Genomic DNA, 16098 nt, shown 5'->3' with positions numbered 1-16098 from the left:
CTGTGTTGTACCAAATACCTTCCACTTCTTAATAATAGACTTCACTGTGCTTCTAGGCATTGATAAAGCCTTTGAATTTTTTTTGTATCTGTCTCCTGACTTGTGCCTGTCCACAACTTGATCCCGGAGATCTTTTGAAAGTGTCTTACCACCCGTAGTTGATTGTTTGCTTCAGTTGCTCTACCAAGGAAATTCTCCAGGAAAGCTCTTTTCATGCTGAGCTGATCAAAATGACCACAGCTGATCACAGTTGAACACATTTGTGCAGAATGTGTGATATTGTTGTCACATGCACACAATGATCACTCTTTGTCATAAATTCCTGCAGCTGCTTCAGAGTTGCTGTAGGCCTCTTGGTAGCCTCTCTGACCAGTTTCCTCCCGGCTCTTTCATTCAGTTTGGAGTGACGTCCTGATCCAGGGAGGGTCTGTGTTGTACCAAATACCTTCCACTTCTTAATAATAGACTTCACTGAGCATTAGGCATTGATAAAGTCTTTGAAATTTTTTTGTATCCGTCTCCTGACTTGTGCCTGTCCACAACTTGATCCCGGAGATCTTTTGAAAGTGTCTTACCACCCGTAGTTGATTGTTTGCTTCAGTTGCTCTACCAAGGAAATTCTCCAGGAAAGCTCTTTTCATGCTGAGCTGATCAAAATGACCACAGCTGATCACAGTTGAAAGTCAAATGGCTTTGTGTGCCATTGAGAAGGTGACTGGCTACACCTGATTGAGTTTACAAGTAATTTTTAGGAGGGTGTGATCCTTTTTCCAACTCAGTGATTCTGGGTTTTTATTTTATTAATTTTTTTCTGACATGTTGGTGTTATATCTTTCACTTGGATGTTATAAGTTGCACTGAGTGAATACAGCTGGATAAAAAAAAAACTGTGTCTGTCTTCATTTCAGGCTGCAAAGTAATTTTTTTTATTATTTTAAGGGGGGGGGGGTGATTCTTTTCTAAACCCACTGTACAACACCTATTTTATATTCATAATGTTTGTTACCTTGTACTGTTAAAAATTAGAAAATATTTATTTATTGATTGATGCATGGCATCCTATTGAAACCTACGTCACTGTATCTGCTCACTCCATAGATCTCCCATCACTCTACTTTAACCCCGAACACAGTTGGTGACCAAGGTACTACAGAACAGATGTCTGAGAGGATAAGACATGCAAGGAGAAGAGAAGTAGGAAGAAGAGGAGAAAAAGTGAGAGAGACAGAAAGCTGACCTATATAAGAAAGAGGCTGAAATATTTATGGAAGTGAGTGTCCTAATTCACAAGCCACTGGGAGCGTTGCGGCTTATTAATCCAATCACAGCTAAGGAAAAGGACAAACACACATGTGTTCATATACGTGCACGCACACACTTAAAGCGTGAGGTTTGCGGTAGTTCTCAATCCCAGCTTGCATGTCATTTCGACCACTCCTAGTCCATTAGTCCCACTGTCAGAGCCTTTCTCTGGGTGTCATTCTTTGAGCAGTTTGAACTTGTTATCATAACTGTCTTTATTGCTGCAAATGCGACAGCACAAGTGCTCAAAGCACCAAGACCCACTGGCAAGGCTTTATCTGTGGAGTTTGCACGCAATGTGACCGGCTCGGCACCCACCTAGCAGCCCAAAGTGTGAGAAACGCTTGGACAGATCTGACTCAGTCGTTCAGATGGAGGCCTGGGCGCTTAGAAAGCGAATGCATCATTATGACAGTGTCAATTAACGATGAACCGCAATGGGGTCAGTGCTCTCGCATAACTGCAAAACCTGCGCTGTTTAACTGTGTGAGCTATTATCACAGGCTCAGTGAAGAGTCAATTACAGCAGGTCAGCCACCGGTTTGGGGTGATGCATGAAGCTTCAATACTGAAGAAGGATCTGTACTGGGATAATTGTATGGTCTTTTATCTGATATCATCATCTTACCAATGGGTGTTCGGTTAAGTAGTTTAAACGGTTCTGACAGGATGGGCAAACGCTGTGAAGGATACGCCTGATTCCTTAGCTGTGATTCTAAGACTTTTGGCTGAACATATTATTACTGATAAATGTTAGTCTGAGCTGATTTAAATAAGTAACAGTTGAAAATGTTGTGTTATATGTTGATTTGGATCAGTTCAGTGAAACAGAGCACAAGAACATAGCACAAAGTGCAGGTTTATCAAGTGTTTTACTTTACACAGCATTTTAAAAACATGGTGCAAAATGTGTCACAACAGTCATGTTTAGATATTCATTGTCCATGTTTTAATTTGTTGTTACAGAAAGAGAGTTTTTACAACGTGACTTAAATTTTACTAATAAAGTTATACAGTTTACTGTAATGTGCATTTGAACTATGATTGGATTATTCAGAACAATTCTATCTTTAAAGATTTTTCTTCAAAAAATGTTAGTTTGTTAGTTCATTGTTAATATTATGTTTTTTTTGTTTAGACTTGTTTTTTGTTTTATTCAAAAGTTTGTGATTAGTATAATATTTTTAAAGAAATTAGTACTTTTATTCAACAAGGGTACATTAAATTGATCAAAAGTCTTTTAAATTGTTACAAAATAAATGTTGTTCTTTTTAAACTTTCTATTCCTTAAAGAATCCTGAAAATATGTATCAGTGTTTCCACAAAAATATTAAACAGCACAGAATAAGAAGAAGAAGAAGAAGAAAAAGAAGAAGAAGAAATGTTTTTATGAGCAGCAAATCATCATATTTGAATGATTTCTGAAGGATCATGTGACACTGGAGATTAGAGTAATGGCTGCTGAAAATTCATCTTTGCCAGGAATAAATTATACATGAAAACAAGGGTCTTCAACCAGGGATCTGCCAATTAGTTTGATCACAAATCATTTTTTTGTTAAAATAGATTAAATAAAACAGGGTTAAAAACATCACAAAGACAATTTTAAATATAAGCATGCTGAAACGAAGCTAGAGCACCCACAGTTGATACTGTAATGATATAATATTGGCGTTACAGATTTAGCAAACACTCCATTGCATTTTTGAGTTTGAGCTCTGGAGAACGTGAAACGTTCCTATTTACAGCGTGTTTTTGCAGCGGTTAGAAATTTAGCCAATCACAGACATGTTTGTTGATCTCTTGAATGCAATGACCAATCAAAAAAAAGCACCAGAGTTTTTGTTCAGTGTTGAGCATAAGCTCGCTCTCGCAAATCCTCCCTTATTAACAAACAACTACACGATGCAAGTAAGAGATTCATTAGGCAGTGTAGACAACTTTATTGATTTTAATGGAATGTTGTGAGATTGCAAACTTAGATGAGTGACAGCTTTTTAGTGATTGTAAAGTGAGCGGTCTTTCGCACTTTCGAGGCTATTATTTATTTTCATGCTGCTAAGAGGACCGGCGTATATGTTTTATTTAAAAATCGAGGAACTATTGTCATGATGCACATTTTTTTGTTTTGTCTTCATCATTGTTCGTCAGTAATTTCACTGATGACATTAACACAGCTTTAGTAAGTTTTTAAACAATCCAAAAACCAGGACGGACCCTGTATAAACCCTTTAGACTAATTTTCCTTCTCTCTCCTGCCATTGTTTTCCTGCCAACTGTTCCAGAATCTTTAATTACTGTTGGTTGTTACCATGTTGTTTCTGGTCAATTCAGGCCCTTGTTTTGATGACAGTAACTGATAGTCCTGCTTGTGAGTTTAGGACTGATGCATGTGGCTTGTTTGACACTCACTTCCCGGGTCTGCTTGCGCAGACGAAAAAAGAGTGGAAATCAATGCTATGTGTTTACGAGGGAGCCAGTGCACTGTAATCGGGCCTAGTTGAGCCGTACTGTACGAGCTAGAGAGTCTGCCGCTGCTGAGAGTCTAAACAGAGTGAGGAAACATTCACACCCTCCTGCAGAGACAACAGACCATCCTACCACGGCTGAACAGCATGAGAAAACCAAAGATAGGTGGAACAAAGTAAAGACTTGGAGATTACTTGAAATACAGGTCTATTGCATTCATTTAGTGTAAGAGTTTTTTCTTTTAAATTCCTTTATACTTTTCGAAAATGTTTTTTGAGAAAATCTGCTGAATTTTCTAAAAGTAATTTACAGTAAACATTAAAATGTGTATAAGATCTCATTCTTATTGGTAGCTTCTGATTTCATATTTTTAATTATTAATATAATATTAATATATATTTTTATAAATATTATATTTAATATTTATAAATATTTCATTACAAAATAAAGAATAGTTAATAGTTAGTTTGGTAATAGTTTTAGTTTTGAAATCTAAAAATACCCACAATATTTAGTATTTTTAATTATTATTAAAATTTTAATATTTGATTAAAGTTTTAAATACAAAAATAAAGAATAACTATTCATTTAAACAGTGGTTAGAGTATTACATTCCTATTTGTAACTGATAGCTAAAATAATCCACAATATTTAGTATTTTTAATTATTAATAATATTTTAATAATTGATTACATTTTTAATTAAAAAAGCAAAGATTTTTTTAAACAGCTGTTAGAGTACTACAATCTTATTGGTTGCTAAAATAATCCACAATATTTATTTTTTTAATTATTAATACAATTGTAATATTTAATTTAATTAAAAATAAAATAAAATAAAGAATAACCATTTTTTAAACAATTAATTTTTATTTTAACCATAACCATTTTTTTTATTTTAATAAAACAATTTTATAGAGTTCATGAACTGCATTTTTTAAAAACAATTTTATAATGTTCTCTGAGGTTCACTTATAATGTGACAAAAACATAATAATTTAGAAGTAATAGGCATAATTTAGAAGTAATAGGCTATTTTCTATCCTGTTTTTGAGCCTCTCTGCAGAACGCTCTGTTTTTATAGGCAGGGCACATTCAAGACTCGCAAGTAAATGCCCACTGCTGTGATTGGCTAACAGTTTTGCTTATTAAAATAACAGATGGATGCTGCTGTGACGTACTCTGAAAACAACATGGGTCATTTGGGTTAAAAATTTATAAATACTCAGTATATATTAAATGGTCTGGAACAGACACTGCAATAGTTGTAAAAGCACCTTTACTCACACTTATGTGTTGTGACATTACTGTCGGATCCACTCTAGTCAGTCTCAGCACTGCATCATCGTTTACTTTCAGTCTCTCTGAAAAGCCTGCATCTCTGTCTTGTTTAAAAATGAATCCATAGCAAAGTAAAGCAAGCAAACAAACAGTGTTTCACTGATGTGATCTAGAGCTCTTTGTTAATTTTACCCCGTGTTTACACCAGACGCGAGCAGTGCAACGCGACTATAGCCAACAGAACCCATCATAATCGGTGATTCTGTCTACACTGGATGTGGCACGGATTGACATAACCAATCTCCAACAGTAAACTGATGTCCTGCTCTATTTCTGACATACAAGCATCTGCGCCGCTTCTGACCTGAAAGAGAAATTTATTCGTAACATGATGCAAAAGCACTCGCGTCCAATCTAGATATGTTAGGATCACAAGGAAGGCAATTCAAAGACAATTTTTCCCAACTTACACAGTGTCTTGTAATCTTATAATGTAATCTGTATGGTTCTTTTGATGGAGTAATCCTGTGTTTGCCTCTCTAGTATTTCCTCTCCTTATACTACTGGCGTACATCAGTGGGCGGAGCTAAGAAGCAGGTGTTGATCTTCTCCTGCGGAGGCGGTGCTTAGCCACACTATTGCGTCATAATGTGGCACATTCCAAAATGAGTTGTTTTCTGAGCTTGGTTTCAATAAAAGTTGTTTTTAAACTAATGAGAAAGTTTTGAGTTCTCAACTTACAGGATGTTTTTATAGTACGCTAACATATTATATGTCAAAAGATCAAGGGAAATTTGATTTCTCAGTTCATGACCCTTTTAATATTTTATTTAATTATTAGCCAAGAATATCTATAACTTTATGAATAATGGGATATCTGCAGAGTTCTGCGGGCCTGGTAATAACCTTATCCAAACTTTTGGACTTTTTCCGTTTTTCAAAGATTGTACATGTACACCCCCCCCACCCCACACACTTTTTTTTCAGCAGTTACAGCACTTGGGCAAAAATAGCATATCTGGTACTACTTGAAATGCCTCACAGATTGAACAAGAAAGAACATGATGGTGAGAACATGAATACTGTCACAGAAACACTAAGGAGGCACTCACGTAAGAAGTACTCTGAGGCATCTGCTTCATAATCTGTGTCTTCTGGAAAGTGATCTATCTGCTTACACAATCCTTTGAAGTTTCCTGTAACAGAGAAAAATAGTTGCAGAGTTAGGTTTGTGAATTCAAACTCCATATTCTTCTTAACAGTGTTTTTATATGACTTTACACTTATTCAGAGGGCACCGAGGGACACAGATGGACGTTTAGACCCAGTAAACATTTGCTCGGGTTGGGCTCGGCTACTCAAGCAAGCCTGAGGATACAGTCCGGAGCGGAGGCCTGTCGCGAGGCCACTCCACCAGCAGGCCTCATGTATAAAACTTTACGTAGATTTCATCCTAAATGTGTGCGTACGCACAAAAGCTAGATTCTGCATACGTACAAAAGTTTTCAGATTTATAAAGCCATACGTTCGCCAGAACCTGCGTAAAATTACCTTTGTAATACCCAGTCAGCGGAAGATTGTGCGTACATGAATCTCCACCCTGTCTCCTCCTCGAAATAGCCATTTATGGAGCTTAAAACACCTAGTTTTAATATGCATAACGTCATCTGCATATCATTTCCATGCATATTCCATCCACATGACACCATGTTTAACGCAGTTAAGGGTAGGAATACGTTAGGAAAATATGAGATATGGCCTATAAATGTGTTTTTTGAGACATCACTATTATAATTTATGCAATTTGCTTAAAAGGAAAACATATATTTTAGAATGTTTATAGCCTTTATTTTTATGGAAAGAGTTAGGCCTTATTTTTTTTGCAGTGTAAATAACTGTCTGACTCACCGCGTCAATAACAAAACATTTTGAAAATAAAACGTGCATATCTTATAGTTTCCTTCAAATTTTATCTTTTAAATATGGTGTTTGTCACAATATTGGGAAGAGCACGAAAGGGGTTATAATTAGGCTACTGTCTGTGCGCGACACCTGTGAACAGAGGTTCTACTGTCATCAGACCAATGGACTGTTTGATCAACGAGCGCATCCATATGTCTGTCGTTACCATCTGTGTTCCAAAGCCATCAGACGAATCAAGTTCACATCAATGATCATTATTTGTTTTGCTATTTAGAGCACAATTTAAAGCGGAATTGTCATACACTAAGTAATCCTCGCTGTGATTAAAACATTAAATCGCATACCACAGGAAAACTGTTCGAAAGCAGCACATCCACTGCAAATATTTCTGTTTAAATTCATATAAATATTTTGTAATTTCTGGATAATAATTTCATGATATTTCAGTGCTTAACTTCATCATTCAGAGTGTCATATTTAATCTAAACGTGTATGTCAAATGTAAAACAGACTTAAAAAAATCATTCTGTTTGCTTCCTTATTTCGCTCCCTCCAGTAACAGAGTGTGTACGCATGGTCTAGAGCAGTGGTTCCCAAACCTGTCCTGGAGGCCCCCCTGCCCTGCACCTTTTGTATGTCTCCCTTATCTAACACACCTGATTCCACTCATCAGCTCTTTAGTAGAGACTGCAAGAACTAAATTGGGTGTGTCTGATTAGGGAGACATACAAAATGTGCAGGGCAGGGGGTCCTCCAGAACAGGTTTGGGAACCACTGGTCTAGAGTGTATGTACGGTTCGCACATATTTACGCCTAGTTTATTTTTTATAAATCCCGATATGTGCGTGAAAAATTGCGTTTATACATCAGGCCCCTGGTGAAGACCTGTAGCTGCTCCAAACGCTGTGTTATGAGAAGCTCATCTCCTAATGTTCGTTCATTAGGCGTACTGGCATTCTAATGCCCAGTTTCACACACTTCTTGGCCTGCTCAGTGAGGAATGCCGTCTTCCGGCACTGCTCTGGCCCATAGCATATAACAGGCCAGGCAAGGTGAACTGGAGATGTGGGCCCACAAACAGCAGCGATCACTGCAGCCTTTGATGTGTGTGGACATAAACAATGGGCACGGCACCAGGAACGCAGTGCCAAGCGTATGAAGTTGTTCATCCCTGCCCCGTTACCTCTTTGCTCTCCCACTCTCTCTTTTCCATCCTCCCATGTGTTTCTCTAATGATTTAATCACTTTTTTTTCCTTCATGGTGCCAGGTGTTGCTGGGGATATTTTGGCTGGGAGGCAGAACATTAGTGGCATGCTTGTGGAGATGAGATGAGAGTAGAGGCCTATCAAAGATGCTTTCATGTAGGAGACAGATTTACTCTAGTCTCTCTGCTCCATGCAGTCTGTTTCACTAGACTTTCAGGTCGAGAAGAAAGATAGCAGGCAAGCAGTACCTTCTGCTTTCATGGGGTTAGTCTATTAGGGGTCTTTTTTGGTTTCCGTTTTGGTGTTCAAGATGACAGCTTTTGCTTAAAGAAAATAGAATAATGCATTGTAAAAGAATACTTGGTGAAGTGTGTAATTTCTGTGCCAAGCATAATGACTGTTGTCAAACCAAGCAGGTCTGTAATACCTTGAGAAAGCTATCCATTAGCATTCCTGTTTATCTCAATGGCTGCTTATTAGCTGGAGCTGAAAGTTTGTGATTTAAAATCTGGAGATCTTATCTACACATGATACTGCTCCACTGACAGCACGTTAGTTGACACACCTCAGACCACTTCCTCATTACTTTTAACTTCAAACTGACTCCTGACACAACACACACTACTCTACAGGTCACCTTTCAGCATAACCTACGCTCACTCTCTCCCTCTCACCTATACTTTATTGTTTCATCCTCACTTTCTCCATTCTCTCAGTTTTCAGCAATGGACACTAACACTGCTACTGACACTCTTTGCGCCACTCTAACATCTTGTTTAGACAATGTTCCGATGTTCTCTGTGAACATATCTCTAGGCTCAGGGCTGCAGAGAGGAAGTGGTGCAAATAAAAAAACTCTACTGACCTTAGTTTGTATCAGTTACTCCTCTCTTCCTTATTTACAAATGTCTCCACTGCTAAAACGACAAACTAACACAACAAAATTAACAATTGCTCTGACTCTCGCAACCTTTTCAAAACCTCTTCTTTCTTTGTCCTCCTTCCCCCTCCTTCATCAACTCTTACAGCTGACGACTGAACAAGAACCATCAGTGGAAAATTCTCCACACCACAAACTGACAAACACATCATAGCAACAAATACACACTCTCTATCCTTCTCTCCACTTTCGGAGGCAGATGTTTCCAATCTTATCCTTTCCAATCGTCCTACTACCTGTCCGCTTAATCCTATGCCCACTCACGTCCTTCAGGCCATTTCTTCTTCAGTTATACCTGCGCTCACTCACATTATCAACACCTCTCTTCACACTGGTACATTTCCCACAGCATTTAAGCAGGATCGGGAAACCTCACTGCTTAAGAAACCCTCTCTAAATCCAGCACTTTTAGAAAACTACAGACTGGTATCCCTTCTTCCATTCATTGCAAAGACACTTGAGCAAGTTGCGTTCAACCAATTCTCCATGTTTCTCACACAGAACAACCTCCTGGACAACAACCAATCTGGCTTCAAAAACAGCCACTCAACTGAGACTGCCCCGCTCTCTGTTACTGAAGCCCATCACCTTCAACAACCTTGCTAAGACAGTACTGCTCATGGTCTCAGCCAACCCAGCACTTCATCACAACTTCTTTATACAGCTAGGTTCTTCAACCATGACAACTTCCAGGATAGCCAGGAACCTTGGAGTTGTGATTGATGATCAGTTAAGCTTCACAGACCATATTGCTACAATGGCCCGTTCCTCCAGATTTGCCTTATCCAACATTAGGAAGATTAGACCCTTCCTATCAAAGCTGGCCACACAACTCTTTTGTTCAACTCAACTCAAGCTTTTGTTCTTTCCAGACTGGACTATTGTAATGCTCTCTTGGGGGGCATTCTGGCATGTACAATCAAGACCATTGTTGGGGAGTAACTAGTTACATGTAACGTAATTAAGTAATTTAATTACAAAATTAATGTAACTGTAATCAGTTACAGTTACTGAGAAAAAAATGTGTAATTAAATTACAAAAATTTGTAATTAAATTACAGTTACTTATGAAAATGTTAAAGGGGTCATATGATGCGATTTCAATTTTTCCTTTCTCTTTGGAGTGTTACAAGGTCTTGGTGCCTAAAGAAGATCTGTAAAGTTGCAAAGACTAAAGTCTCAAATCCAAAGAGATATTCTTTATAAAATTTAAGAGTCAACCACGCCTACCTAAACGGCTTGTTCTAACACGCCCCCACATGTCTACGTCACGATGTGGGAAGATTTGCATAACGGCGCCCAAATGTTCAGGCAAAGAAAGGCGTAACTTTTATTCTCGCTGTACTATGGTTGCTGCCGCCATGAAGGCGCTGTGTGTTTCATTGTGAAAGCGAAACTACTTTGTTTGGCCTTCTAAAAGAGGACGATATCTGCGTCGTCATGCCTAGAGCTGATCTGTGCTAGTCGCTGAGGAAATACATCAACTTTGCGCTGTGGATTGCCGGATCGGCTTTCACCGTGGACGAAGCGGAGTCCAGCCTGGGGTCGTCACATGTGGTTGCCGCTCCTTCGTCGAATCCGCCGGCCTCGCCATTCTCTAGCCTGCCCGCCACTGCTCACTCTAGCTGCAGGCCGGCGCTCACTCTAGCCCGCCGTGTGTTTCATTGTGAAAGCGAAACTACTTGTTTGGTCTTCCAAAAGAGGACACGACTAGAAATCAGTGGTTAAGTTGTATTTATGAATATTTGGGTTAAAATGTTCTGGAACAGTGTTGCTGTTCCAGAACATTTTAACCCAAATATTCATTTGTGTGCAGCACATTTTATGGAGGACTGTTTCCTGATCCTGGTAGAGTAGACTACAATGCCGGCTGTTCTGACTCACAGACTGTAAGTAGATTTTCATTTAAAGGATTTGCCACTGATGATTCAAACGCGAGTTTTGAGCAGTGTAGAGTAGCGCTTGTTGTTTGTCATTTCTCCGATCACAAATGCAGACATGGTTTTATGTTTACGCGGCGCGATGCAACGCAATGCGTAAAAAGACAGTAAAAGTCATTATAATCTGTAATTATGTCCCCACTGGATGCAACAAATGCCTAGTTTGTAATGGGTTTGAAAGTTTTTGTCTCGTCGCTCCGGCATCACAGTATGGTAAGGGGCGTAACATTTCCGTCACATGCTTGAGGTATTCGGCCAATCACAACGCACTGGATAGCTGGCCAATCAGAGCACACCTCGCTTTTCAGACCGATGAGCTTTGTAAAAATCGACGCGTTTCAGAAAGGCGGGGCATAGAGGAGAAACAATAATGTACAGTATGTGGAAAATAATGTGTTTTTGAACTTTTAAACCGCATAAACACATTTCATTACACCAAATACACCAAATAATGTTATTTTTAGCAACATCATATGATCCCTTTAAAAAAAACCTTGCTATGTGCACTGTACTAGACTAATTAACTGCAATAAGATGACATGTAAGCAAGTCATTTTTAACCTTTTTGACCCCCTTCCCCCAATATTCAAAAGCAATTTTTATAAACAGAAACTGGGAAACAAACAGTAACAATAGCTATTGAGGGGGAAAATAATTTTGGCAAGTTAGTTTTTTTAAATTTATTAAAAGTAATATTAATAATAATTTTGTAATTAGTAATTCATTTAGTAATTCATTCAAATAATTATACTTCATTCTGCAGGCCCCTTAGAAGTTTACTGAGGCCCCCTTGTGAACCCCGACCCCCTCATTGATTTAAGCATTTTTTCCCCTGAAGGATCAGAATCATTTTCATCCATAAAGGAATAGTTTAATAAAAATGAAAATTGTCATATTGTTACTCATCCACATGTCAATACAATGAAAGTCATTGAGGTCAAAAACAACATAGAGATATTCTAAAAATATTGTCTTTTGTATTCTACAGAAGAAGGAAACTCATACAGGTTTGGAAGGATATAATGGCAAGTAAATGATGACAGAATGATCATTTTCAGGTGAACTATCCCTTTAACTATCCCGTCTCTGGTGTCTCAATGTAAAAAGGCTGAAAAGGTTTGCTGATAGATTTTAGCAGTACCAGCCTCTTGTTTTACTCTGTTGAATTTGTTAGTTATTGCATTTTATGCAGCTCAAAGCCATTTGAGGTTGACTTTAATGCAATAAATGAATAATATGCATGCTCAAATATAGTTAAAGGCATTATGGTCAGATTGATTTGGAGCTTTAGTCAGGGGTTCTGTGGGAAGCCCAATAAAAACAGTGTTGTGTGAGACACCTCTTATTCATCCGAGAAACATATATGCAAGTGCTGAGTATGGATGTTTGTGTAGTTGTGATGTTCATTGCTCTGCTTCACCTTCCTGTGCTTTGGCTCACAATCAAACATTGCACATTGATTTCTATCAGTGAGCTCTGCGGCAATTAGCTGGATCAGGAGTGGGAGAAGAGAGAGAGAGAGACAGAAGGTAAAGATGAAAGGGAAGAACAGGACAGAGAAGGAAGAACCGAACAAAGATTACAAACATAGAATGAAAGGGAAGAGGCATCCTCAAACAGAGATTAAGATACAGTGTGTATTGATACTGTTAACAGTTATATCTCAAAAGTACAAATGTTCTCATGTCTGCAATGTTCTGTAGGTTCTTTATGTGTCCAAATACATATAATAATATAGTTTTAGTATCTTCAAATTTCATGACTTTAATATCAGAAGAGAAACATTAAAATATGACTTGACAAAATATGCTTATGCCTTTCACATAGACAAATGTTCACTTCAAAAAATTGTTGTTCCTGTTTTCCAGTGCAAATATCTAAACTTAAATCAAGTTTGCGAAATCAAGATATCGTTGAGAAACAAAATGACATTAGATATTAAATCTTGTTTGCTGTAAAACGTTAAGCTTAAAATAAGAATGCCAATGGGGTCACATTAATAAACTTCCTTTCCCTTTGAATTAAGTTGATTTTTCTTACCCCTTTTTTTTGTTTGTTTTAAGCTTAAGTCATTTTAAGTCATTTTGCTTTTATCTTGATTTATGAATGTTTAAACATTTGTATTGGACAACAAGAAAAAAAAACTAAATAAGAAAATCCTTTTTTTGCAGTGTTGGAGTACAATGACAAATGGGCAAATTCATGAAATGGTTTCACTCTTTTTGCATATGGTATGTCAACTAAAAAAATCTGCATCTTATTTACATGCCACCCACAGTGCCATTACTATATGTGCTGAAATTGCACTGTGCTCTATTTAAATGAAGTTATTGTGTTCAAGGCAAACACCCCCACCTTTGTACATTCTGTCAGGACCACTATCGTCAAAGATGATTGACAATTAGCATACAGTTTGGATTGGCGGTATGGTTCTGTTCTGGGCAAGAATTCCCTGCGCATCCATGCAGTCTAGTGGGTAAAGAGTCCGTCTTATTTAATCACTGTAATGGCTGAGAGGGGTCGTCATACCCATCCCATCCCATCCCATCACGTGACGTGTAGATGAGCTATGCATTGCCCTCCTGCTTCAGTTCCTCATAAAGCATGCAATTATCATTATGCCTAAGAGGAGGGGGTCAGGAATGAAGGGAGAAGAGAGAGAGGGATTGGTATGGAGGGAAGACAGCAAATTTATGAGTGCTTGTGCGGCAGAAACCCCCGGTCAGCCCACACACCAGGCTTTCCCAGTCGCCATCAGTCGATGAACCTCCATCTCTTGTGTTCTCCATTTCCTAGCTCTTTCTCTCTGTTCATGTCAGTGGATATTCGGTTTCCATAGACACTGCCTGAGAACTGAGGCTGCTTTGGCACAATCACATGTATGTGGGTGTTTCTTCAACTACATGCACTTTTATGTCCCAGAGGTGGATTTTTATTAAAATATCAGATTTCTTTCTTGATTTCCGTCTTGAAAACTTTATCGTGCATTTATTTTTATTATTTTTCAAATGTATTTTATGTATAGAAATGATTTATTTTACTCTTGTCCCAGACCCACAATTTAAGCTTAAATATGAGTTTCCAATTCACAAAAAGTATTACATAATTATATATTGCATCATTATTACATTTTAAAAATGATAATAATCAAAACAAAATGTTGCAACAAAAATATTCCATCCATCCATGACAATTGTGTCTCAGTTTTTTTTATTGTACTAATTCTTGAGAGGAAATATGATTAGATTAATGGAGGAATAAAATAAAAAATTTGGGAGAATATAATTTGTGGACACTGTTGTTTTATTGCATAGGTTTGTGCAGATTTCCAGTCAAGCTACAATGTTCCCAAATTGTAAAAAAAAATAAAAAAATTATAGTATTTAGGATACATGAAATTCTAGTTATGAAATTAGCCTTAGCAATACAAAAACGTCTGCCAGTTTAATCCAAAATCCATAATTTGCTAATCGTAAAAAAAAATACTTTGATGTATTCCCGTCCACTATTGGATATTGCTAGTGGACAAATTAAACTAAACTAGTGAGAGTGCAAAAAGCGTTTTTAGGGTACACAGGATCAAAAGGACCAATAGCTGAAGAAACACACATAAATTAAATTAGTTTTGGATGTCAAAAAAGAGATGAAGAGATTATGCATTTTTATTAATGAATACAGTTGATGTTGAGATGTGAAGTTAATTCCAGCACACTCTCCCTACATCAATGTTTTCATTCTGTGCTCAAGCCATTGGAGCATTTACGCACCTTCCCCCCAGTCTTCTCTCATCCGTCTCTCTGAGTAAGTGCTGGATTGTAAGGCTGTGCTGCGTGGGATTTACTGCTGGTTAAAGTGGGACAATTTCTCCCTGAAACTCCTCGCTATTCATCTCTTTACTTTTTCCTCCCCCTTTCTCTCAATTATACTCTTTTAAAAATGATAATAATCAAAACAAAATGTTGCAACAAAAATATTCCATCCATCCATGACAATTGTGTCTCAGTTTTTTTTATTGTACTAATTCTTGAGAGGAAATATGATTAGATTAATGGAGGAATAAAATAAAAAATTTGGGAGAATATAATTTGTGGACACTGTTGTTTTATTGCATAGGTTTGTGCAGATTTCCAGTCAAGCTACAATGTTCCCAAATTGTAAAAAAAATTAAAAAAATTATAGTATTTAGGATACATGAAATTCTAGTTATGAAATTAGCCTTAGCAATACAAAAACGTCTGCCAGTTTAATCCAAAATCCATAATTTGCTAATCGTAAAAAAAAATACTTTGATGTATTCCCGTCCACTATTGGATATTGCTAGTGGACAAATTAAACTAAACTAGTGAGAGTGCAAAAAGCGTTTTTAGGGTACACAGGATCAAAAGGACCAATAGCTGAAGAAACACACATAAATTAAATTAGTTTTGGATGTCAAAAAAGAGATGAAGAGATTATGCATTTTTATTAATGAATACAGTTGATGTTGAGATGTGAAGTTAATTCCAGCACACTCTCCCTACATCAATGTTTTCATTCTGTGCTCAAGCCATTGGAGCATTTACGCACCTTCCCCCCAGTCTTCTCTCATCCGTCTCTCTGAGTAAGTGCTGGATTGTAAGGCTGTGCTGCGTGGGATTTACTGCTGGTTAAAGTGGGACAATTTCTCCCTGAAACTCCTCGCTATTCATCTCTTTACTTTTTCCTCCCCCTTTCTCTCAATTATACTCATTTCATTCAAAACAAGCCCTGAGTTCAATTCAGTTCAAAATGAAGCACACACACACACACAAAAACAAACACTCCTCTTCACCCAGGGCTGGACTGGGATGCAATTTCAGGCCGAGAATTCTCACACTCATCCAGGCCACACAGAAAAAAAGGGACCAAAATGAAAAAATGAACAAATATGTCCTTTTAAAGGGGTCATATGATGTTGCTAAAAAGAACATGTATTTGTGTATTTGGTGTAATGAAATGTGTTTATGCGGTTTAAAGTAAAAAAAACACATTATTTCCCACATACTGTACATTACTGTTT

General features: G+C 37.5%; 1 protein-coding gene across 1 annotated transcript in view; it reads right to left on the bottom strand.

Annotated features, from left to right (window-relative positions):
• The window catches only part of cacng2a (calcium channel, voltage-dependent, gamma subunit 2a), an 83360-nt gene that overhangs the window by 30466 nt on the left and 36796 nt on the right, over positions 1 to 16098 (bottom strand). Inside the window, exon 2 of the mRNA XM_016245784.1 lies at positions 6164 to 6247. Coding sequence (XP_016101270.1) covers positions 6164 to 6247 — 84 coding nt within the window. The remainder of the gene's footprint in view (positions 1 to 6163; positions 6248 to 16098) is intronic.

This window comes from Sinocyclocheilus grahami, unplaced genomic scaffold (genome assembly GCF_001515645.1).
Source record: "Sinocyclocheilus grahami isolate Dianchi unplaced genomic scaffold, SAMN03320097.WGS_v1.1 scaffold768.1, whole genome shotgun sequence".
Lineage (NCBI taxonomy): Eukaryota > Metazoa > Chordata > Actinopteri > Cypriniformes > Cyprinidae > Sinocyclocheilus > Sinocyclocheilus grahami.
The sequence above is the reverse complement of the archived record's forward strand: the minus strand, read 5'-3'. Positions and strand labels throughout refer to the sequence as shown.